The 25,361-nt window shown below is 43.6% G+C and overlaps 2 protein-coding genes across 2 annotated transcripts; one reads left to right on the top strand and one right to left on the bottom strand.

The window, feature by feature from the left end:
* Positions 1-662: 662 nt before the first annotated feature.
* On the bottom strand, positions 663-5,511 carry cd36 (CD36 molecule (CD36 blood group)). The gene is made up of 12 exons (XM_076111825.1): positions 5,389-5,511; positions 4,831-4,991; positions 4,564-4,708; positions 2,793-2,939; positions 2,584-2,675; positions 2,291-2,340; positions 2,114-2,183; positions 1,667-1,854; positions 1,421-1,539; positions 1,262-1,335; positions 931-985; positions 663-818 (listed from the first exon to the last, which is right to left on the bottom strand). The coding sequence occupies exons 1-12, from the start codon at positions 5,509-5,511 to the stop codon at positions 663-665; spliced, it is 1,380 nt and encodes a 459-aa protein (XP_075967940.1).
* Positions 5,512-9,584: 4,073 nt separating this feature from the next.
* gnai1 (guanine nucleotide binding protein (G protein), alpha inhibiting activity polypeptide 1) lies at positions 9,585-23,142 on the top strand. Its single transcript, XM_076111734.1, has 9 exons — positions 9,585-10,059; positions 16,385-16,427; positions 17,645-17,786; positions 18,101-18,258; positions 19,422-19,550; positions 20,504-20,633; positions 20,801-20,954; positions 21,401-21,630; positions 21,909-23,142. The coding sequence occupies exons 1-8, from the start codon at positions 9,942-9,944 to the stop codon at positions 21,589-21,591; spliced, it is 1,065 nt and encodes a 354-aa protein (XP_075967849.1). The 5' UTR covers positions 9,585-9,941; the 3' UTR covers positions 21,592-21,630; positions 21,909-23,142.
* The last annotated feature ends 2,219 nt before the right edge of the window (positions 23,143-25,361 follow it).

Genomic DNA, 25,361 nt, shown 5'->3' with positions numbered 1-25,361 from the left:
CTTTTCAAACTAAAACTGTCCTATAATCATCCCCCAGCCCATTTTAATACTCTTTGATTTAAAAAGAAAACCGAGTTTGCTGCAGCGTGAACAATGCAGAGGTTTGTTTCAGCAGCGCCACAGTCTCTGCTGTAGTTTGGGCCGAGGGGGATTGTCGACCAATTTTGATAGACTGTGTTGCCGTGTTGGAACAATCCAATAATAACAATAGAACACCCAATGAGAAAACTCCCTTTCAACTTTTATTGATTTTAAAGACACCGGTTCAGCAAAGAATACAACCATTTGCGAAAGATTAGATTCATGTACGTTTCTTTTATAGGATATCAAACAAACCCATCGCTCCTCTGCGTGGATTAATCCACACAGTTAAGAGGATTCTCCGTCTGCTCTCTCTCTCTCTAAAGATCCCTGATTCAGTTATTGTTACAGTGTTTGCAATTGAAATAATGCTGAGCAAAGCTCTTGGGCTTCACAAAATCACAGTCTTCCTCCGCCTGGGATCAAAGGAAGTATGACATTATAAATAACACTGAAATTACAAAAAAGTGCAACTCTATATCAAAAGGTTTGATGTCCCGCAGCAGCTTAAATGCACTTTGCTCTGCAGCTCACACACAACGAATGCTGCTGCGTCATCCGTGCACACAAGCTTGCTTTGGTCACTTCCTCTTCCCCATACAGTAGGCGATGGAACACAGTGCGAAGATGGCCACACCTGAGCCCAGCAGGGCTTTCCATACTATCGCCAACATCTCGATACGGGACAACAGCTCCTCCTTAATCATCTCCGCCGTTTTGTCATCCAACAAAGCCGTCTGGTGACATGGATGGAGACAGAGAAAGAGAGAGAGAGTGACTGAGTATCATGCATCCCAAAACTAACAGACTCCACACTTCATGACTGCAGGGCTCCACGTTTTATCTCACCTCGTTCATCCAAACAAGAGGGAATATGGTATAATCCTTGACTTTCTTAAGCACCCTGCAGGGAAAGAGTTCATTACTTGGTATTCAGTGTGGCAAGGTGTCTCAAACGTTTTGCCTTCATTTGACATGACAGAAGAAGACAGGAAATGCAGAGAGAGAGAGAGAGAGAGAGAGGTGGATGACATGCAAACTCAAACTTTCTTAAAGGAATAGTTCACAATTTTGGAAAATTAACGCTCACCAGTATTCTCTTTCTTTACAAGATTTAAGAAAGAGAATAAACGTATTCCCCACAAACCTTTCCCTTTGAAAAAGGTGAAGCAGAACTTACGTGATGACATTTGATGGTCCGTACATCATGTTCACTTGAATTCTCTTGGCAAACCTCAAGGTGAACCCGGTTGTCTAGTAGAATAAATACCACACAAAAAAATAGCATCAGAGTTGCTGCCCCTAGAAGTCACAAATCACAAAAATAAAAAGCTCTTACAGGTTCCACGTCCATGAAGGTGACGTGGTGCTCCTCGATGGGATTGAGGCCCTTTACGGCATCTCGTAGGTACGGACTGCCATGGAGGAAGTGGGGCAGAGAGATGAAGATGGGTCTCCCTGTTCAGATGGCAAAGAAACAGACAATTCAAAAATACCAAGCTGCTGAGCAGAACGATAAAACGGTAGCAGAAAGTTCTGGCGTGCATTGACTATGTTGAGCTCAACGAAACAAATGCAAACCGACCATTTTGACAGGAGCTGATGTCCAGGACTCCAGCCAGGGTGCAATTCTTGGTGGTCTTTGGGTTTCTGCAGAAACAGCTGTTCTCTGGGTTGACCGTTGGGGAGGCCAGGGTGTCTGGCTGGAGGGTGAAGCGATACACTTCAATCCCTTTCAGATCCATGCTCCCCTCAAAGCTAGCTGACACAGACCTGAAACAACAAGGAGATCAGTTCAAAAGTCTTCCAGACACTGAACATCATGTACCCAGTAATCCTTTGTGCAACTTAATGCAGCCTCCAGTACATGACTGTGGTTTTGGCATTGGAAAGCTCTGACCTCTAGTGGTTACTGAGAGGAAAGTCCAAATGGCTGCAGTTCTTAAAGTAAGATGGTAAATCTGCCCGACATAGCACAGCCGTCAGACTGCATCAGATGACATTGATCCCCCAAAATGAAACTCTTCCTCACCTGCAGATGTCTGATGAGAAGAAATAGAGCTTCTTCTTCTTGTCCACAAAGGGAGCGAATGAAGACGCATCTGAGAAAGAGGGAAGAAATGAGGTCAGAGAGGTGACTCATCTGCATTTAGAGCTGCAGGAGTGTGAAGTTATAAGGGGGGGGGGGGGGGGTCTGCGTGAGCCACACCTGTCCCGTTGATCATGTCACAGTACTTGTCGTCCCAGAAACTAAGGCTCCTGTTGAACAAAATTCAATTTGTCAGACAAACAATTTGATTTAACAGCCTTAAAGATTACAATAAAAGCTGAATTCTCACTTCAGAATCCGTACAATTTCATTAACCTGATTTGATTAAACAGCTTAAAATATCCCACTTTTTTTTTTTTCAAACTTCTTGTCAAAATGTAGCTGATTTAAAAAGATCAAGGCCTCAAAACCAGACTCAATACCTCCTTCACTTTCTTCACAATCAGACTCACTTCTCTCCTCGCCACCTGTCAATTATTCCCACTTTGGAGATGTCTTCCTTTCCAGTGTAGACGTTGAAGATGCCTTCATATGTGCCATTGTACTAGGGAAAACACATTTGATTCAATATATTCATACAAATTGTGTGTTACTGGGTAGATTTCGTCTATTCTGTGTTTTACTATGTGTAAGCGTAAGGCTGCAATGTCTGTTTACTTACAGGATAAAATAGGCCCAGCGTTCCTTTCAACATGATGTCGTTGTAACCCCACAGCAATTCGTTGACTGTACGGTACTGGAACAAGGAGGAGTTGCTTGTCTTTATCATTAGCTCCACCACAGAATGAGGTAACACTGAGTAAATTGCCTAAAAAAAGAAAAATCAAACACTCATCTTTCATATTTTGGCAACAGTATGGTTCCATCTTGATACACGAGCAAAACTGTTGTGCACACAACTGGTGCGTTGCCTCTGGAGATAAGCCATACAATAACCCTCTTTTATGACTGTGATACCGCATATTTACTTACAAACAGATCAATTGAAATTGATAGTGCTCGTCATTTGAGCCTTCTTAACAAACTCCCATTTTAAAATGATGACTTCCCGGTTGTTCCTAATTACAAAGCTCCAACACGACAGCATCTTTGCACCAATGTTAACGTTCACTTCGGGTCTTCTTACACCGCCAGTCACCATTGAGCTGGGTATCAAAACCTACATACCAATACTTGTTCAGATTCGTAAGCTGTTGATTTTTTGGTGATACAGGGATATGTTTTTTGTTACGTTCTCGCTTGTGTTTGGACAACAGATTCTGGTATTTTTCAACCTGATTATTTTTTAGAAATCGTGGCTTTTGTGACTGTGGGTCATGCTACATTTGCAGTTGTCACCTCCATTGGAGAAAACACAGACTCCTTCAAAGCAGCGTATGTTACGGCAAACATCATCTGCATTCAGAAGCTTTTTCAAGGTGCTGTATAAGAGATTTGGAACAATTCTATTGCCTCTAAACGTGGCTATGGCTGAGCCGGCAGCTTGCAGCTAACAGTGCTAACAATGGCAAACATGCTGACAGAGCTAACAGTAATTAAATGACCATGCTGTAATAGCTATTGGAGCTAACTGGGGCAACCCGTTGGCTAACCAAGCTAGCTGGCTATTCATTAATAACATTCTTGGAGTGGTCAAAATAAATTAGCATCCGACATTAGATATTGTAGCCTGGCTAACTTCCGGGGCAACTTGCTGGCTAGCTGGCTATTCATGAATAACATGCTGAGTCGTCCAAGTAAAAAGTACGCTATTGTAGTTTACCGCTTACTACATCTGTGGAACCTTGCCGGTTAACAAAGCTAGCTGCCTATTCATGTGTGTTATGCTGTGTGTCGCAGTGAGAGTAAAACCTGGGTTGAAAAATACTTAATTTGTATTCAGCATTTCAATAGTTTTGTCGAAAAACATGTAAATATTTCTCAGTTTAAGTATTGAAAACAGCACGGAAACTCAGATATTGTCTCGACACTGTTAAAGTGCCGAGTCACTATAAACCTTAAATTCCCCCAGCCAATTCATTTTATTGTATTTCCTTCTGAAACAACTCTTTATGAGGTAGTGTACTGTTTACCAACCTGGGCGTCCGGACCCTTCATTTAAATACTGAGTGGGCACAGATTAACAGGATCGAAAGAAGAAACATACTGCTTTTCTTTTATAGTAAGTGCCAAAATATTCTCTCATCCTTGTTTTCTTGTGAAATTCTGGATAGTTTTCAGCCCTAAGCTATAGAAAAAACATTCAAAGGAACAACCTGGGAAGCCACTCAACCTATCAGAGAGGGTCACACGCCAAAAAGCAACCCACCACAGGCCAGCACAGCTTGATTTGGAACAGCTTGTCCTGGCCTTGGAACAGAGGTACCGTAACTATTAACAGCAGAGCTGAGTCGAGTCAGGAATCACCGCACAGCGAGGTGACACTCACTTACAGCCACAGCCAAGTTGAGGGAGGTGATTTTGTCCTCCTCCGATCCCACTGACATGGATGGCTCAAAGATGGCGCCCACGGGCAGCAGGAAGGAGGCAGTATGATTGGAGTTAAAAGTGATGTTCTCTTTGGCAAAATATCTTGTCCTGAAAAGGCGAAGGTCTCACTTAGATATTCCGTTTTGTAAGAGGAGACATTTGTTTCTATACTGTAAATTCTTTAGCCTTTCATCAAAATGTTATAAAAGAGGTCAATAAATCCACCTTACTTGTATGTGTAAGGTCCTTTTTCCACCACCACTGGAGTTGATCCGTTCTGCAAAATCTCCTCGGCGTTTTGCACGTCAAAGAACCAGAACTGCCTGTACACCCCTGCTCCTGCAGCAACCCAGTTGTCATAAGCTGTCGTTCCAGGCTCAATGACGGCTTCCTAAACCCCCGAAGACAAACAGACAGTCTATTTTTAACAGACCTCAAGACTGCCAGCAGGCCAACTGCCCCCACTGATACACATAAAGAGTGGATGCTCTGTTATTTTTAAAAAGAAAAAAGGTCTCAAACTGCAAAAATTGTCTCTACAGTCTCTTATTAAAATCCCAGACGCTGATGTTTCAAAGGATGAAAACACACTTGGCTTTCTGCACAGCTTCTTGTTTACCATTTCAAGCAGCTTTCCGAAACACACGCCTCTTCCCTCTCATTTCTCCTGATTCACCTTGATCTCCGCGTACACACACACACACACACACACACACACAAGAACGCATTCACACACACTTGTCAGTCCCCTATTCTCCCACGCCCCTGGGTGAAACTCGGCAACATACCTTCTCCACTGTCCCCTGAATGATGCTGTTCCCCACTGGGATAAGGACACCACCCAGGATGGCTACCACCGCCCCAAACACAGCTCCGGCTATCAGCCCGCACCTCCTATTACAGCAGCCCATGGTGGTGTGCGCTTCCCTCCGTCACTGTGTGCGTCCGTCTGTCTGCCTTGCAGCCTGTTCTCCTTCTGTCTCTGTGTTTGTGGTGGGCGCAAGTATGTGCAGCTTCTCTGTGTTTGTGTCCCGGCAGCAGCAGCAGCATCAGCACCAGCACCAGCAGCAGCAGCAGCAGTGGCAAAGACGGGCTGTAACAGAGGAGCTGACGGAGCAGCAGAGGCCAGGTAAAGGCAAAGACACCTCTGGCAGCCATCCATGCACCTCCTAGAAATGTAAGTTACATAACGACAATAAAGGTTCGAGGTTCAGATGAGAGTTGTGTCCCTGGTATCACCCCGGACTATCTCAGCAGGTGATAACAGCCTCAATAGGCTGGGGAGAAAGGTTGAAAGAGGAGTTGTTGCACATGCATAGGTCAGGCATGAAATAAAGCTATTTTCTGCTCCTATGGAGCCATGCTATTTTAGTTTTGTTTCATTCAACATCTAGCACTCGTAAGATTAAGCCGAACCTTGCCACACAGACTTGGCTTGTCGCTGCAGGGGATTTATCAGGGTGTGAGATATCGGCTCTTGATATCCAAAGACCTAGATGATGACAACCGTCGTAGAGATTTCACTTTTTTCTTTTGTTCTGATCTTTCCTGCTCTGTTTCTTATCTGTCCTCCTCCATCTATTCATCACTTGTCTGCTCTGCACTTTCTGCTCCGAGCTTACAAGAGACAGAAAAGTAGGAACATATCAATGATTAAGTATTTCCTCATAGCACCAAGACTGTTAAACAAACAACGAGGCTTATCTGAATTTGTGGTTTCATGAGGGCTAATAAATTGAATTGCTCTCTATCTTAATTGATTCATTTAACTCCTGAACTGTGCAGACAACATGTGGCATATCAAGGATCAGTTCTTCACTTCTCTCCGTCAGCACTGCCTCCTGCACAATCACGTTCCCATGCAACTCAACTGCATTCCTCTGTCTGAACTTCATTCAGTCTCTCGCTCATCCCAGCCCAGAGAGAGGTGGGAGATGCTCTCTGTGAATTCATGTTCTATATGTTTTTTACAGGTGACTTTCGGGTCCAAAACTTGTTTCGGCTTCGTTTCGTGTTCTGTGGTGATCTTTAAAGTCATCGATGTTTGTTCCCACACCATCAAGTCCTCTGATGCAGAGTTTATCCCAAATGGAAGCCCTGACAATCAATCGCGTCCAAATGGGGAGTTGAATGTGCATCGATGAGAGCTTTTTGTCATTGAGTTAGATTTCCCAGAAACCACAACTGTGTTGGCAGAAAGTTATCGCAAACAAATCTAACCCTCTGAGTGCAGAAAGATGGCAACAGTGCAGCTGCATGGCTGACATGAGAGAATGCATGTCACTTTCTTTAGTCAGCCTTCTGAAGTCCAAACACTCCTCTCACATCTCCACAGTTTGAGCCGCTCTCTGGCTTCCAATTTTATTTAGAATCCATTTAGACTTTACTTGTTTTAATAGTTTCACCCGTCATCCGACGATTTAACTGTAAATTTATTTTGTACACGGCTTTACATGTTTTAATAGTTGTAATAGTTTCACTTATCCTACCTTATCCTACCTTTCATACAGTCTATTAACCCTGTGCTTGTATTTTGCTGCGTTTTCTTCTCTATTTGTTTGGTTGTTTGTTTTTTTCTCATTTTATGCTGTCCATGGAAATCACTTTGTACTTCCAGGTTTAAAAAGCGCTATTCAAATGAAATGAGATATTTAATTATTTGTTCATTTATTTTCTTGTTTGCGTGTTTATTCATTATACTAAAGTATTTGTTATTGTTATAATTATCATCATTATTATTATTATGACATCCTCAGGGGTTATTTCTGTCCAACAAAGCTCCTTATAACCAGGCATTAAATGAAACTGCTTTTACAGGCTGTGTTGGACTCCCTGTGAGGAGTCAACTCCCCCTTTAACATGGCAACCTTTTAAAAACACGACGACACTGAGCTCTAGGGTTGATCAAACAGCCCACATACACAGCTCTGCAGCACTGTGAAGTTGCATATTATCGCCACTGGAGAGCAGCACCAGCACTCCATCAACACTGACTGCATGTTGAGAACAGAAGGTCTGTCCATGTGGTGTGTCCCACTCAGTCTCTCCGCCAAAGACACGTCTCTGTCTATTCAAAGAAACACTCTTGTCAAAACTGTTTGAAGATCACCTGACTGACTTTATTGTTGATCTTACAAGTCCAACTACAACATTTGGATTGGATTTCACTTTGTGTGGGCAGATACTAAACCTATACACCTTCAGTTTCTTTATTTATTGTCTTTATTGAGAACACGTAATGATTAATGATACCTGTGAGGTTATTTTACACCATCTAACACTATCTGTTCTTTTGACCACCATTCTTTACAAACAGAATTGACTGTTTATAATTCTTTGTGCTTAATTTTGGGGGTTTTAAAAAATGTGTATTGTCATTTTTAGTCTGTGTTTTAATATGTTTCATGTGAAGTAATGTTTTGAAAAATGACACTATTTCCTGTATCTCCGCCCCTACGTGTTAGATGTGAGTTTAACAATCCTGTTTCTTCATTCGGAAAGATCACCGAGAACACAAAAGACGATATGCCACATTTTCTATTCATAGGACTGAATAAACAAACAGCACATGACCATCTAAATATTGATGTTTCATCTAACCTCATGTATTCGCACACATAGCCCCACGAAGAAATAAATACAGAGTTCACAGATGAAAGTGGAATCTAAAAACTGCTAATATAAGCAGAGGTATACATACGAATAACTATTTATAATGAACATGAATGCACTTCATGTCTGTGGTACTTCTTGTGTTGGGTTAAATGACATAACCTTTTTTTGCCTGAGGGATACACCCTCTGGCTCTGGAGAGAGACCCGGATGACAAAGAGGGAAACCTCCAGCCAGCATAGGATTAGAGTGGAAAGGTCAACACCACAAGTTTGCATGTACTCCCAGAAAGCCACGTTCCAAATGAAAATTGCATGAAGAGACAGACGGGGTTGTTCACACCACAAGGGTTTGAGTGGAATATTTTGAAGTGAACACCACCAACGCTTAGACTGACTCCGTCCGACAGGCTAAATTATTTAAACCACAAACAATGGTCATGTACAGCTGAACGGGCATGGGACGAGACTAACACTGCCACAGTTAGAGCTTTTGATTAAATGGAATTTATTATAATATATCTAAGAATTTGAGTTAAACTCACAACGTAAAAAGTTATAATAGTTATCAACATAAAAGGCACATGCTTTGGTGAAACAAAGTGAAAATTATGTTTTTATTTGGGTACAATATTAGTGTGCATATTTTAAACTTCAAAACTAAATGGTAACGTGACTAATGCCTGTCTATATAATGTTGCAGCTCATCTGATTTTTGATTGATGGATATGAGAGAGGGAAGTTGGAGGACCTCGTGAGAAACACAAGGTAAATTTACAATAGGCCAGCAATTTGGAAAAACAAATCATACGACTAACTGGGGAATAATACGAAAACTATTATACTACTGTGTTATTTAAATAATCCTATTAAACATGTATTGTCATATTATGAAGGGAATATATAAGAAAACATAACAAGAAATGCTAAAACATGCTAAATGTGTATTAAACTGATACATGTAAAGCTATTGGTGTGCAGGTTTGATTAGCGTCCCGTTGTCGAGAGGTTTCCGGTTTAGGGGTCTACCTACAAAATAAAGGCCTCAGAATAGTATGTTTTTTTTTACCTATGAACTCAACACAATATACTGAAAAAATGACACTGAAACAAATCAAAGTCATGTATTTGCTCTGTGCAGTTTACATATGTTCTTAATATTAGTTAGTATTTTATATTTTACATTCTATATATTAAAATTTTTCAGTTTTAGAGAAGAAAAGGGGAAATATTGGAGAGAATGTTTGCAAATGTTAGTCTTTTTTCAGTATTAGGTTTGAAGAAATTACACCTTTATTGTGAAGGATGAGAGCGGAAGTTGATTGTCTCTGGATACGGAACACGCCGAGCAGCTCTCTCTCTCTCGCTACTAGAAGCTGCAAAATACAATACTAGCAGTCGCCGCCGCAAGGAATGGAGGCGAACGGGTGGAAGAGACATCGTTAACGAACTGTCCCGCTGTCTAAATAGCTCTCATTCGGATGCACGGAGGATTTCAACCAGCGGGCAGAAGAAGCGACACGCCGTTTTTGGGAAAAGTCGAATCCCTTCATTTCCGTCAGAAACACATCGATTAGCTGTCATTTAAGAAGAAAAAAAAGGGCGTGTGTGCGGAGTGAAGGCAGTTTTTTTTTTTTAACCATTTAATGTGGGTATATATGGTGTTTTAGATATATTGTTTTTTGTTTTTTTTTTAAAACACCATCTGGGTCTGAAGGACACGGTCGAGGATGGGATGCACACTGAGCACGGAGGACAAGGCGGCGGTGGAGCGCAGCAAAATGATCGACAGGAATCTGCGGGACGACGGCGAGAAGGCAGCCAGGGAGGTCAAGCTGCTGCTGCTGGGTAAGGAAGGAGGAGAGGAGGGGAGGGAGAGAACTTCACCGTGTGTCACTGAATGCAACATGACGTTTTCTCCAAAAAAAAGAAACATCTCCAATTAGTGTTTAAATCTGTTTAATTCAAAAATGTCTGCACGTTTTATTCTAATGCTGCTGGCATTAGTTCCATTCAGCTTGTGTGGACCATTTGTGTTCCCCAAATCCGTTCAACAATGGCTCATTTCCTCTCGTGCAGTTTAAACAGGCCTGTGGCACATCAGGGGCCCAGGCCTGAGTGCCTGTGACTGAAAACTTTGGAGGGTCCAGTCACTATCGGGTGTTTTAACGGTCCTGTTGAGCCTAATGAGGGGTTGCATTTCTTTCTTTCTCTCGCAGCGTTTCTCTACAGTTTCCATATGGTTTGGAAGCCTCGTGGCCTTCTCTTGTTCTCCGCTCAAGTTCAATAATAACAAACACAGACTTCTGAAAAAGGGCAAACATCTTGCGCAACAAACGCAGGAAATCACTATGATGAAGTGTAATTTAGTTGGAAGCCTGACATTAAAATAGCAGCCATTTAAACTAAATTGTCATTGATCAGCTTGACGTGACATACCGATGTAAATTGCCTCATGACCCTTTCATTACTCGGGAGTAAGAGCCAATTGTACCTGACCTTTGTTAGTGCGTAAGACTCCACCGTAGTAATGGAAATATCCCTTTAAAATCAACCACGAGAATGATTTATGAACGGCACAGTTGAATGAAGTCTCTTATATTTCCTAAGTGTACTTTCCTGCATTCATTACATCACCGTTAGAAAACACAGCACATGTGCACAATTTGGCGGCGTTACTCGCGCGTCGGGGGAAACACTGTTATCCTTGTAAACGGAGACCGTAGGTGAGAAACTTTTCCATCAAGCCCCTAGGTGTCCAGCTTTGGGGAATGTTGACATGCACACACATGGGTATGTGGGTTACCAGGACACAAAAGACTGAAGCCAACACCAATACCAGGCAAACATCTGACAGGAGGCCCAGAATGAGAGCCGTTGGTGGCTTTGTGGACAGATTTGTGAGCCAGAGCAAGATAAATACTTCCTCGTATAATACAGCAACACCCGTTTCTTCCTACAGGTAGACCGCATTCCTCAGGTGCTCTGGGGGCCGGATGAGGCTTGCTGAGTTGAAAGCGAGCAAGTTGGGTCAAGTCTCTGCTCTGCTGCCGTTGGGCGGATTATGAGTTTTCATACTTTCGCTCTGACACAAACAATTTAACCACGCTCTGTGGGGTTTCTTGTTGTTTTTTGTGACAGTTGCGCGGCACCTCGTGGGGGCCCCCACGCGTGGCCCCCCTCGGGTTGGCACCGTCTAACTGCCGTTTGTGTTTCAGCTGAAGTGACACACACACACACACACACACACAGAGGCGGGCTGGGTCACCAGGAGAAAGGAAAACGAGGGGCTGTAAGAGGAGAACGCCGCTAATGACTAAAGCATTAAAAATGAAAAGGCTCTGCTGCAGAGAGGCAGAGGAGGCTGAGTTTGAGTTGTTTACCTTGCTGATATAAACACTGAAAAGACAACAAACTGTGGAGTATACTGTTCTCTAAACAGACCCTGTCAACATAAATACATCTAAAAGTCAGCAGAACATGTGGCGTGGTAGCACGGGGGCTGGCAGGGTTGTAGAGAACCTCGGCGTTAGCGGCAGGTTCGCGCCTTTCGACCATCTGGTTCTCCTAAAAGGTAATCGCAGGCCGAGCGGCGCTCCCAGTCACCGGCATGAAATCGTCACGCTGACTTAAAAAAAACCTCTGCGATTTGCATGAAAATGATTTGGATCTCTGTGAGTCAGTGTGCTGCTCAGGTGTCTTTGAATAGAGACCGAACACATTTCTCACTTAGCTCTTAGTCTTTAATTGGCTCTCGTTTTATTTCCGTCATCTCCCGGACCTAATTATCCTACTATTCATATCTACGTGCTGAAATAGATTACAATCTCCTCCTCAGCCTAATTACTCTTTCTATAGCCGTCGCGCAACTGTGTGAAGATTTTATTAATAATCTTTTGCCTTTGTCTGACGTCTGCCGTCGTTTGCCAATTTATGGAAAAAATGATGTAACCAGCATTGCCAAACATGTAGAGCAGCGTGGCCGTGTTACTCCTCGTAAAGCCGGACAATCAAAGTGGCTCATTTATTTGCGTTCCGATAGCGCTGTCAGCATCACCAGACATCTGTGTGACTAGGTCGGCCAGTGTGTGTGTGTGTGTGTGTGTGTGTGTGTGTGTGTGTGTGTGTGTGTGTGTGTGTGTGTGTGTGTGTGGGAAACAATCTTTTAGCCATCGATCCTCTTATTGGTAGATCAATCCCTCTGGTCGTTTCCTCTAGTGGGAAGCACACTGCTCCGAGGCTCCTGGAATCCTTCATGAGTGACTCATACTTAAATCCCCCCCAGAGGCAGAGGGGGGGGGGAAGAGGAAGTGGATAGCGAGTGAGAGGAACCATATATCATAATGGGAAAATGACTGTACGACACAGAGAGAATGTAAAAGAGGAAGAAGGACGTGTGTGACGGAATAAGAGTGGAAAACCCAGAGAGAGAGAGAGAGAGGTGATGGTGTTGGGTTCATGCTGCTAATGTGGCATCGCTAATGTCGATTGGAAATTGAGCCAAGAACCTTACTTCCACCCTACTAGGTTCTTACAACAGTCTCCGTCCAGACGAGCGTTTCAGCACCTTAAAAAGGCGTGTAGCCGGTAGCACCGTTACGAAATGCTGAATTTGATCAGCTGCGAGCGAAGACAACGAGGTCAGGAACTCTTGTAATTCGTTATCCGTGTTGAAGTTAAGCGGCGGTAGTCGAGGACGATGTTATCCGTTTTTCCTCCGGGAAAAGGATCATGTGGTGGGGAAGCGAGGACACGTCGTGACTTGAACACATGGAAGTGTGGATGTGGAAATGTTGGCCCCCTCCTGACCCACACTAATGGATCCTCGTGTCCTTGATCTGGAGCCTGAAAAGGAGACGCCTTTGTTTACTTTAACTTCAGTTGGTGTGCAAGAACACATTGCTTATTCCCCAAGTCCAATTTAAACCTCTCTTTAAACTTTAGTGTTAACTTTAAACTTACACTTGAGGAGGTTTAACTGTTGGATTGACTGCCTTTCTTTCATTGATTGGGCAAAATAATCAAGTTGCTCAGAGAAAGTTCAGGGCAGACTCACCCAGTTAAGTTTTGTGATGATGATGCAGAATTTCTCTCAAGACACCGGTTCACTGATGGAACCGTTAGAGCTGAATGGGAAGATTGGACCAACAGGCGGCCTCTTTTTACTGTGAAAACAGTTGTTTACTTTCTGTCCCGTTGTCCGTTTTATCTTCTTTTATTTCGGCATATTGCTCCATTAATTCGGCTAACAAGTTTTCCAGCACGCAAATGTATTCATCTTAATTTGGGTGTGTCCATATGATCAAACGCTGTCTAAACACTCGACAGAGATTCATTTTTAACTGTATAACAAAGCTCTGCCTGAATTAACATCTGGATTTAGTCATTTTCAAACCTAGTTTTTTTAAAACTCTGATGAGAGCTAATCTTAGATTAAGTTAATCCATGTTTGTGCATCCCATAATTAGCTGTGACATGTGGTTAATCTGGAGGCACGGTAGCCATTTTTAATCACATTCATCTCCATACGGCCATTGTTTCAAATCCCCCGTCCTCGCTGCCCTGGGAAGATCGACCGAGGGGAAGTTCCGAGAGAAAAGACGTGTTTGAGGTTGATGGATAGAAACGGCTTTGTTCTCTGTAGAAGAAGAAGAAGAAAAAAAACTCCATTTTCACTGGAGGGTTAAACTTGGATTTTCCCTAAAAATAGTTTAAACCGCCAGAAACAGAAACCAGCTGCTCCAGTGGTTTTGAGTCTGTAGCTGTATTGGGGCGGGTGTATCAAAGCTGTGGGTGTGTAACATGACTCTGCATGAGGACTGATAGGTCAGGCCTGTGGTGCCATATAACCCTTAAAGGTCTGTGTGTGTGTGAGTGTGTGTGAGTCCAAATCAGGATGACTCTGTGTTTTGTATTCCTCAGGCCTAGAGGCTCTGACGAGATCCACACCCTAATGATATCACTGGTGTAGAGAGGCCAGAGCGAAGTCGCCAACATGAAGCACAGAGCTCTCATCTCGTTGATTCCTCTGAATACTCGACTAGAGTTGATGCTATTCGTCCAATTGTAACCACTCAACGCTCAGAATTACCGAAGAAGTCGTGCGTCTGGTTTTAGTTTCTGTGAACTGGTGTTTCTAGGGTAGAAGATTTCTCTGACACGACTTGCTACTACAGTTTCCCCACAATGATTCATCAAATACCAGGTCATTATTATTTCATTGAATTCAAGCGGCATCAAAATGAGTCTTAGTTGTTTTGTTTTATCTTGGATGTCTTTGCCAGTTCAGTGAAGCTGATGATGAAGTGGAAATGTTCTTTTAACTGTAACATAACTCGTCTTTGGATTGATGCGAGCAGGGCAGCAACGGTTACTTTCATAATCGATTCATTTTGTGACTATTTTCTCAATGAAGTCATTCAGCATTTGGTCTGTGAAATGTCAAAAGACGGTCGGGAAAAAAAACAAGACGACGTCTTCCAATGTCTCGTCTCGTCTTGTCCAAAATATTCCGCCTACATCGATGAGAAGAGAATTTGTGCCGCTAAAATAAATCAATTATCAAAACAGTTGCCAGTCGCTTTCGTTGCAGTGAGGTCTTTGTATTCCCTGCGGTGTTTGTGTACAACTTCTTTTTTTTTTCGTCCCACTGGGATTCACCCAGCCGGTGTTTTGGCCTCGGAGCGCAGGGACCTCCTCCAGCACCCCGAGAGGTGACGCGTAATTAAAATAATACGTCCTCGGGGTGAATCCCATCCAATTATCCTGAAGGAAAAGACCCGGGACTGACTGCCGAGGGAAAACTTGTGGTAATGCAGACAGATAGTGGTCACTATTTTTATTTTATTTTTTTGCAACATCAAGGGAAGCGGAACTAGATATAAGCCGACGATTTATTATGCAAGAGCAAACCATCTTGTCTCTGCTGACAGTATCACGAGGTAACAGATAACGGTAGACTTCATGGTATGATTCCACTTCCTCTTCTTCTGCTTCTAGAGCAGAGAGAGAGAGAGAGAGACAGAGGGGGGGGGGGGGGGGGGAGCTGTGGGGCGTTTACTCGGGGAATAGCCTCTTTCTCTCAAGAGGCTCCAAAGATCTTCCCCAGTGTCAAGAGGAACCGGCCAATTACCTCGCCGTAACCTTCCTATAAGTCCCCTCTGCTGTAATGGGAGACATTGGGGACATTGAGTGCACATTAGTAGATCTAATGTAGTTAACGGTAATACCCATTTAGAGGACATGAATGTGGTTTGTGAGGACTTCACAGCTGACTTTGATTTGCAAAATAAAACATTTGTTAATAAAAAGGGCACTTCCGAGTGACTGGTTACAGTTGAGGGGGAAAGAGCAGCATCATGCATAATGGTCCCAGTTGAAGCCAACACACGCGCTCACAACCACAAGGCCTCCTCAGGTGACTGTGGCCTCACTAGCGATGTCCCGGATATAAAGAGTTGCTATGGCACTGTGACGTTTGAGAGACCCGGCGTGCCGACAGCGCGCTCTCCCCGTCCACCGCCCGCTCTTTTCATCATGGTGTCATCTGACCGCCCAACTGCAACGCCGTCAATCTAATCAGACGGCGTTCACATCCTGAAGGTGACAACACGCTCTCACAACCCTGTCAATAATAAGCCTATTCTTCCTCGGTTGTGCCAGGAGCCTTTGATTCTTTATAAAACACACAGTGGTCTTTTCAGTAACACGAAACTAGAGCAAGGTTTATCACAAAGCAAGTCATCTGACCGAGCACGGTGCTTGTGACTAATCGGGATATCCGGAGCTGTACGGAGGAGAGAACGTAGAAACAGAACAGGAGTAGAACGGTCATTCCACGAGGTCAAAAGAGAACATGACGCCGTCGTGTTACACGTCACGCCGGCATGAGTCAGTCCGCGACTCTGACCGCGTTGATCTGAATTACATTTCTAGGTTCAAAGACCTCTTTTGTAACTTGGACACTTGAGCTTTCTCACTTCTCCTTTGGAGGAGGTAGTTGTGCTCAGGTTTCATACTCGTGGTTCCTTATCGTGCATTAGATCATTGCATGATAACATTGTACATGCAAGTGAGCTGAGTGACATAAGGGTTCGAAATGAATGAGAAACACTACTTGGCTTGTTTCAGGCAACACTAACTCTCTAATACACCTCTCCTTTGTCTTTTCCAGGTGCTGGAGAATCAGGGAAAAGTACAATTGTCAAGCAGATGAAGTGAGTTCATTCTGCACACGGACCAATCAAAACACACCTTTTTCTTTTCTCCTTCATCTATCAACGACGTCTCGTCTCATCAGATATGCATAATGGCGCACACAGAGCGAGAGTATTAATTTTCCACAACACAAACGGTGTCAAACACCAATCATGCTTTTACAGCGCCTCTGTGGGTTACATCATCCTCTGTGAGTCGCATTACAAACAGGTACCGTGCATAGTAGAGCGCGACGACAACCCAGCAGCATACATTAGTGTAAACTCTGCCTATACATCATCCGCATGCAACCCTACTTATGAATTACAATTTTCATAAGCACCCCCGAGGACACACTCATCCGTCAGCAAGCAAACACACGTCAGGTGCACTTCATCTTTTACATTTATAAGCAGCTTTTCAGCTATGATATTGCTGAAATGTTGTTTTTTTTGACTGATCTGCACCGCTTTGACAACACTGTTCCAGTAGAAGTGTTATTTTACTCACAATGATTGTGTCGTAAATCTGCTGAGAGATGTTATGGCACAGTATCTGTCTGATTAGCTGGCGAAAGCTGCCATGCTACAATGAAAGCATACGTCTGGTGATAGTCTGTGTTTTTCTTATTGTCACCAATTCCTATGAAAGACATCATTCTGACATCTTTTTATTTTTAACAATCAGTCAATTAATTTAAGAAAGAATAGGCAGATTAATCCAGAATGAAAATAAGTGTGAGTTGCAGCCCAATAACACTTCGTCCTCTGCTCCAAAGACCCACATTTTGTCCAAAATCACTTTATTTTATACACACCATTGCATTTAGCATAATATATATAGTTTATGTATATGTATAGTAAGAAGTAAAATAAACATTGCTTTCCTAGATAATACCTTTTACATTGTGCGCCTACAGCTCATGCTTTTATCCAGAGTCTTGGGCTTTTCCCCGGATGACCATAATTCAAGCTGCAAGACATGTGGTCGGGGATATCGTGGCCTGACGATATTTCTGCGAATGTTACAGCGAGCGTGAAAAGTCTTTGAGTTATTGATATTTAATAAGAGGAAAATACATCATTTCTCAGAAAGCCGAAAAAGCAGCATTCATCTGTCCTGAGAAGAGGAGCTTTCTTCTCGGTTGCTGTGTGTTGCAAGCGGTTTGCAGAGCTGGAAAATTTCTCGGCTGCTGACCGTGTTTTTTTGTTTTTTTCTTCCCCTTTTTGTTCTGCAGGATCATCCACGAGGCCGGCTACTCAGAAGAGGAATGTAAGCAGTACAAGGCTGTGGTCTACAGCAACACTATCCAGTCCATCATCGCCATCATCAGAGCCATGGGCCGCCTCAAGATCGACTTTGGCGATGCCGCAAGAGCTGTGAGTGACTGGGGGGGGGGGGGGAGTGTAATTTGGTGGGTTTAGAGTAGAAGGAAAACAAGCGAGAGCTAAAGTGAAGAGTCTTGTCAGCAGGAAAGAAGCCTTGAATGTAGTGAGAGGTATTTTCAGGTCAAGACGCCCGACAAAGAAGCGGCAGAACAAATCATTTTGGTCATTTGATCAGCAGCCGTCTCTAAAACGTCCTTCTAACCCCGTGACTGGCAGCTTGGTCGCAGGCTGATGTCAATGATAATGGCGGTCCGGTGACTTCGGCGGCTGATTTCTGATATTGACTAATGCGCCTCCTCTCCTAGGACGATGCACGGCAGCTGTTTGTGCTGGCGGGCTCCGCAGAGGAAGGCTTCATGACGGGAGAGCTGGCCGGTGTCATTAAGCGGCTGTGGAAGGACGGAGGCGTTCATGCCTGCTTCAGCCGCTCCCGCGAATATCAGCTCAACGACTCGGCGGCATAGTGAGTCACAAACGCACACACACACACAAACAACCGAAGGTAACAGTTCCACGGTTCCCTGAAATCATGAGTCATCCGCTGAGAAGATTTATGACGAGAGTCGCATCAGGTGACCAGACGCCCACAAATTACCGGCAAGCGCACAGAAAGCTGCCGCCTCAACTTGCCAAACACAAGTTGTCCAAAGCCTTCCAACCAATGTGCAGAGAGCAGAGAGCTCAGGGCGCCGTGCATCTGTCTGGACTTTCACTCTGTCAATATTTACCCTCCTCCACCAAGCCCGAAGAGAGCGGTGGCTAGAAAGACAACTTAGTCTTTGGCCTTCCACTTCAACACAGGAACACGAGTGAAACGCCTAAAAACAAGTGATCACGACAGAGGAAATCTGCTCCTCTTCTTCTTTATTGTGCAAGAGCCCCTCGGCGTCGAAACAAATGATATCATCACAAGGCAGCTCCGGTGTTTTGTTAGGAGGGGAAAAAAAAAAAACATTTACGTTGTTGTGCTGCTGCAGCAGAGCAAACATTACGTCGCAGGCCTAAGGCAGCTGCAGTCGTTTGGCCTCTTTCTAATTTGTTCCACTAATGCTGCTGTCCAGGGGCTTTTCATGAAGAGGAAACTCCATTGCTCAACATTGTGTGGTTTTTAGCTTCACTTAATACCTTAGAAGATAAACAAAAGGCTTGTTTGAATGAAGGGGAGATTACTTGTGTTTGTCTGCTGACAACTAGAGGTCACTAATCTCTGACGTTCTACTGTAACGTATCCTTGAGATCTTCGCTGGGGTCGTAATACACCCAGAGTGGTTGTGGGTGTGACATCCAGCATATGTGGCAAACAAATATTATACAGATATTTGAACTCTGAGACCAGGCTCCAGTCTGGCAAATTAGTCTGGAAATCCAAACGATGTGATATAAAAGTTGTAACATTTGTTCAGAACGCATTTTTAAAATCTGAAACGATTCACACTCGTTAAAAATGTTAATTAAAAAAATCAATTTTCGTATGTCCTAATTTATCATAATGAAATATGGAACCCAGCGTGCCTCATCACTGGGAATGCGTTGGGAGTTGTCCTCCTTGTCTTCCTCACTCTCTTCTCTGTCTGATGTTTTCTTGTTTGCCCTCCTCATGTCCTTTTCCTTGTGTCCTTCCCTCAGCTACTTGAACGATTTGGACAGGATATCCCAGGCCACCTACATCCCGACCCAGCAGGATGTCCTGAGGACTCGAGTCAAAACCACAGGCATCGTGGAGACGCACTTCACATTCAAGGACCTGCACTTCAAGTGAGAATTACTTCACTGCGACAACTCGCTCAGCCTCAAAGCGTTTTGTTTTGGGTTTTTTTTACACGATGGCTTAATTAGCTTTCCTTCCTGTCACTGACTCATTCACCATAGAAATTCCCTTTGTGCACATACAGCTGTGTGTTGTGACACAGCTGTGAAGGTTGTTCGCCGCAGCGATGAGTCAGTTGTGGCCCTCGGTTAAAAAAATTATATATATTTTTTTAAACAGGAAGTGGAGGCAGCGGGCCTGATGATATCATGACACCAGAAGTTTGGCAGCTAATTTCAGTGTCATTGAAACTGTTGTAGGAAAGAAAAAAAAAGTTACATGTGATTACTTCTTTTGCGCAACAATTGCACATTCATTATTTTCGTTAACAATCCCTCCAGCCCTGCCGTTAAAAATATAGCATCTCCAGATCTAATAGAAGCTTTTACAAGAGCTAAATGGGGCTTAATTGTTGGATTTGCTTGTTTAGAAATTGCTCCTGAATGTGAGAAATGTGTAAATATATATATATATATATATATATATATATATACACAGCACTTTGGTGGGCATTTAGTGAGAATGGCCCTACACTAAACACTTTAAAGCAAGCAATAAAAAGCCCCACATTTAAACCTTTTGAGTGAGCAAATGGAACAGAGGGTAAAAGCTAAAAGTCTGTTCCACTTCTAAATTGTTTCCCGCTCTGCTATTACACAATCAGTATATGCATTTGCTGCTCACTTGAGTGTTCGCTGCACTGCTAAGATTTTATCAAAATTGTTTTCGATTATCAACGACTTGTGTTTTCTTTCCCCCTCTATCACTCGCTGTCATCACCAAACACAAGACCAGAGCAGCCACAGCGACTCGGGTGCATTTATTTTGGGGTTTCATAGACACTGCGTGTGTTGTGCATGTTTAACACTGAGGACATGCGTTACTTCTGTCCTGCCTACAGAATGTTTGATGTCGGTGGTCAGCGGTCTGAGAGGAAGAAGTGGATCCATTGCTTCGAGGGTGTGACCGCCATCATCTTCTGCGTGGCCCTCAGTGACTATGACCTGGTGCTGGCTGAGGACGAGGAGATGGTGAGTGCTCCCAGCCTCTGACTCATGGAATAACATAATAGCAGGCACTCTGTGTTCGCACACAGCGTGAACTTTGCCTCCGTTTACCGGAACCAGAGCACAGTGATCGACACTGCGCTCCTTCTCCCCCCCCCCCCCCCCCCCCCCCCCCCCCCCCCCCCCCTCAGAACCGGATGCACGAGAGTATGAAGCTGTTCGACAGCATCTGCAACAACAAGTGGTTCACGGACACCTCCATCATCCTCTTCCTCAACAAGAAGGACCTGTTCGAGGAGAAGATCAAGAGGAGTCCTCTCACCATCTGCTACCCAGAATACGCTGGTGAGATTGGCAGCCTTTGACAGAAAAATGCTCTGAGAGTGGCCCATTTAGTCGTTTTATTTTTAACAACACGAGAACCTGCAAATGACGAATGTTTTCAAAATGTGCTTATGGAGTTGAATTTGTGCGTTCTGCTATTGAAGAATGAGGGTATTTTTTTTAATGAAAAGTATCATATTTGATAAGTTAAAAGGGAACACCGATACCGTCGTCATATCGGTTTCTAAATATAATGCGTTACATTTAGGAGTGAGCTTCTGTCTAACTGTTCCTGTCAGCATTTAGCTTTGATATGTAACAGTAGGTGACAAGAAATGCTCACACAGTGTATTCCTCATTTTACAAAAGCAAGCGGAATGCCCAGCTAGCAGGACGGAAGAACAGCAAAACAACAATTTCCAAAAACCTCTTCCTGTTTTGTGTTCCCGGTCCTCGTCTTTCTCCAGGCTCCAACACGTACGAGGAGGCGGCTGCCTACATTCAGTGTCAGTTTGAGGACCTGAACAAGCGGAAGGACACTAAGGAGATTTACACCCACTTCACCTGCGCCACAGACACCAAGAATGTGCAGTTTGTCTTTGACGCCGTCACCGACGTCATCATCAAGAACAACCTGAAAGACTGCGGCCTCTTCTGAGGATAATGGCAAAGAAGATGACCTTTTTCTTTTTTCTTGGTAAGGAACTCCTCATCATCATCATCATCGTCCCTCCTTAATCTTAACCAGCCTGCAGCTGACCGCAAAGATGCAGCGGAATCCATCACAATCAAATGCATAATTAAATAGCTGAAATCATTGCCTTCTTTCATCTGAGGCTTCAATACATTTCCTGCTCCATTTAGATGTTTGTGAAATGATAGTGGGGTGGAGCGCTCCCGAACTTCCCTGTGAAACGACTCGCACCCATCCATCCCGTCCATAATGTTTCTTCCTCTCTACTCTTCTCTCCTCAGGCGGTGGAGCCAGTTTATTGTGCATCTTTGGTGGGGAAGATGAGAAGAGTCGGGAGGACCAGTCACGGACCAGTGCTGTACTATACGCCACTTTTAACAGCTTTATTTATGTTTTTTTGTCTTGGGCGTCATTTGTGTAAGATGTTTGTATCATTGTAAAAGCGTCACCGCAAAATTTTTCCGCATACTTTAAAAACAAAAGAAAAAGAAAATTACTTTCTATTTAGTTTTTATTTTGTACTTTTCGAGGAGGAGGTGGAGGAATTCATGTTTTTTGCTGTTCCTTCTGCCGCCGTCTCTGGAAAAAGGGAACTTTGTTGTTGGTGGAAACGCTTCTTTTCTTCCTTCCCTTCAACCAAAAAGGGAAGAAAAGGGGTCAAACTTCGAGTCCAGTCTGTTGGTACTTGTGCCTTCGCATGCCTTTTACTGCGGCCGTAGTCCCAATGCTTGTTCTGTTGCCTGCTGAATTGTTCTAAACATAAAGAGGTAAACTGCTTTCATATGTTAGTGTCCCTGCTATCTTCTATGTGCACACCACTGAGCTATCTGGAGGAGGAAGACTTCCCTCTGGTCTGAAGGTACATGGGTCTCAATGGCGACTAACGTGTAGCCTCCACAGTCCCCTACCCCCATCCCCCCCACCAGCCATCACAATGGAAGGCCTCTCTGGCCGATCACGCAGTACAATACTGATAATGTATATTGTTACATTTGCCCCGCAGATCTGGGGTTCTGGTTTTTAAACTGTACAAAATATCCATTCTTCCCAATCATTTGGAAAATGGTTAGTTTAGGCATTGAGCTCATAATACGCTCAAGTGTTTTAAGTACAAAGACCAGGGTAGGCACATTTTAATGTATATTTTAATGTATTCGGAGGCAAGATTTTGGTGTTGAGAGAAAAAGTGAACCACAGAAGAGATGGTTGTGAAGGCGAGGATGAGGTCTGAAATGTTTTTTAGGTTCAGACACCGGTCCTGTGGTTTGAGTGGAGGCGCTGCTCGAGGATCCACGAAGCCTTTCAGTCAGGTGATGGAAACTGAGACGGTCAAGCGAGCCTGGTCTGAGTTTAGATCAGTACTACTTTGCCAAGAGGAGTGACAAATAATGGTCCTGGATCTGTTCATATAAAGAAACTGCCACAATTGTCAATGTGTGTTTATGTTCTCCGCGGATGGAGAACCTTTGTAGACTCATCTCTCTTATTTTGCTAATAAAAACCATTTACAAACCACGTGGCGTTGCTGTGTCATATGTGCGTCTTCAGCAGTTAATAGAGCATTTTTACACTAAGTGAAACTAAGTTACTGCTCTATTATATAGCTGCTAAAGCTCAAAGCAGGATAAATCCCTTTTAAATATGCTCAAAGACGGATTCTTCATTTCTATCATGGATCAAAAATGCAAAATCCCACTTCATTTGAAGATGCTTTTATCAGTAATAGGCCGTGCTTTGATGCTTCTGTTGTGTAGCTGGACAGTGTGCCTCTTCACATCTTCATGAATGGCTAGCTTGGCATACAGAGCAGGTACTATGATGCACACTGTACGCATTTCCCGTGAAGCGAGGTACCTTGTTATCACCAGGCGGGGAGTCCTTCAGACACAATTAAGAGACAATGTTGTCAGTTCTGCACACAACCTCCATCACATTTGTATTCCACTGTGGCCTTTAAGGCTGCGTCACCTGCAGTAGTGCTCGATGGAAAGGTTTGTTTGGATGAAGAAAAAAGGTTAACTTGCATGTACCGATATGGAAACCACCTTGATCTAATTTTCCTATTTGCTAATGGCCCCTGTCTCCCCTCATTCATGTGTCTTTCACTGTGTGTCGCCATAACACAATTTGCATTGTAAATGTGTCGTGCGTGACCCGTGAATAACATCATTGTTGTCTTCCCTTTCTAACAATACCCCTTCAGAGGTATCCATCACCTCATGGAAAAATGGAAGAGACGATAGTATCGCAGAGCTGCACAGAAATGGACTCTATAATATATACCATGATGCACCCAGCTCACATAGATCGGCTTTAGTGTCGTGTATCGGGTCACCTAGTGAAATATTCACGCTCCTTTTTCATTCATTTTGATCCACACCATCTCCTGAGGAAACATCTGGCTGCTTAGCTGCTAAATGCTCCACAGTGTTCACAAGCTAACGCTAACTGCTAACTTTAAGCTTAGGTCTGCCGTGTCTAAAACAACCAAAATAGTTAAGTTGTAGCTCATAAATACCTAAATAATCTGTTAAAATATGCTATTGGGGCGGCAATACTCTGAGTTACGTAGCTTTAGCAAGTCCGCCACATTGTTCTCATTTGAATGTTGTCAATCTAAAAAATGTATATGAAGTTTTTACAAAATTTTAAATTGGCAGAGGAATGGTAGCCTAAGCTAGCTGTTAGTTAGCGCCACGCTTAAATAAAGGCAAAACTCAGTATATTGCTTATCTAAGTGTTACACATGGCACCATTGTAGTGAAGAATGTTTAAATTCAACCGTCACTGTCGAAGCTGTGCGCTATTTTCACTAAGTAGACCGATGTGGACCCTAATTTAGCCCCAAATCAAAATTAAAGCAGCTTTAAAGCAACATTTATATATGCAACTTTGTATGTTGAATTGAGTGTTACTGCATATAAATCCAACCTGTATTTGTAAGAAGTACGTGTCGTTCCTCTCAACAGTTACGTAGTCTCGCTTCAAAGAAAAGTTTCAGACTTCTCCGTTTTAGAAAAATAAAGACGGTATGTGTGTTCAAACACCGCTTTTGCTTCTCTTGCCATGAGGGAATTCCCACATTTTAAGTGATTTCGGGCGCCCCGAGTACTTTTGCATGTCTGGGTTGTTTGCACACATGCATGCTGCTGATTTGCATGTGTGCTGGCACACTCCTGTTAACCCTGGCACCCCCCAGGTTTGAGCTCCTGTAACAGCTTGACAGAAAGATGGCACAAGTCTGAGAGGCGTAAATGAGAGAAAAGAGTGTGAGGCTAAAAAAGGGGGGGGGGGGGGTTCCCAGGTGCTGCCAGTTGGTGGAGTTGAAGTGTGTGTGTGGGGGGGGCATATGCTGTATTAATAGCACCTTTTAAAGTTGAGAGAAAGAGAAGAAGACGGAGTAGTGTGAAAGCAAGGGGAGTGTTATGAAGTGTGTGTGTGTGTGTGTGTGTGTGTGTGTGTGTGTGTGTGTGAGTGTGAGGGAGAGGAGGAGGAGGGCATAAATAGAGGGAACAATGGAAGCATTGTTTTCAGTGTTGGTCCATCGCTGTGTTTACTGTCTGCCCTCCTCTCAGTCACTCTGGGGGCAGCAGTTATTTGGCAACAGAGATAAGACGGGCTTATCAGCTCTGCAGCCATGTCGGACGGGATGCATTGTAACGCCAAAAGAGAGACACACTCACACACACACACACACACACACACACATTCAGTCTGTGCTGCACATTCTTCCA

Source organism: Anarhichas minor, unplaced genomic scaffold (assembly GCF_050575085.1).
Source record: "Anarhichas minor isolate MPS153535 unplaced genomic scaffold, ASM5057508v1 ptg000045l, whole genome shotgun sequence".
Taxonomy (NCBI): Eukaryota; Metazoa; Chordata; class Actinopteri; order Perciformes; family Anarhichadidae; genus Anarhichas; species Anarhichas minor.
This window is presented reverse-complemented; position numbering and strand designations above follow the sequence as displayed.

What these genes read in the sequence shown, in the direction of transcription:
- gnai1 (XM_076111734.1), top strand. Translation starts at nt 9,942, where the DNA reads ATGGGATGCACACTGAGCACGGAGGACAAGGCGGCGGTGGAGCGCAGC. An exon ending in TGGCTGAGGACGAGGAGATG is followed by an intron (nt 20,634 to 20,800) that starts GTGAGTGCTCCC and finishes CCCCCCCCTCAG; the next exon opens with AACCGGATGCACGAGAGTAT. An exon ending in CTGCTACCCAGAATACGCTG is followed by an intron (nt 20,955 to 21,400) that starts GTGAGATTGGCA and finishes GTCTTTCTCCAG; the next exon opens with GCTCCAACACGTACGAGGAG.
- cd36 (XM_076111825.1), bottom strand. Translation starts at nt 5,511, where the DNA reads ATGGGCTGCTGTAATAGGAGGTGCGGGCTGATAGCCGGAGCTGTGTTT. An exon ending in TTCAGGGGACAGTGGAGAAG is followed by an intron (nt 4,992 to 5,388) that starts GTATGTTGCCGA and finishes TCGGGGGTTTAG; the next exon opens with GAAGCCGTCATTGAGCCTGG. An exon ending in CTCTTGTTTGGATGAACGAG is followed by an intron (nt 819 to 930) that starts GTGAGATAAAAC and finishes CCATGTCACCAG; the next exon opens with ACGGCTTTGTTGGATGACAA.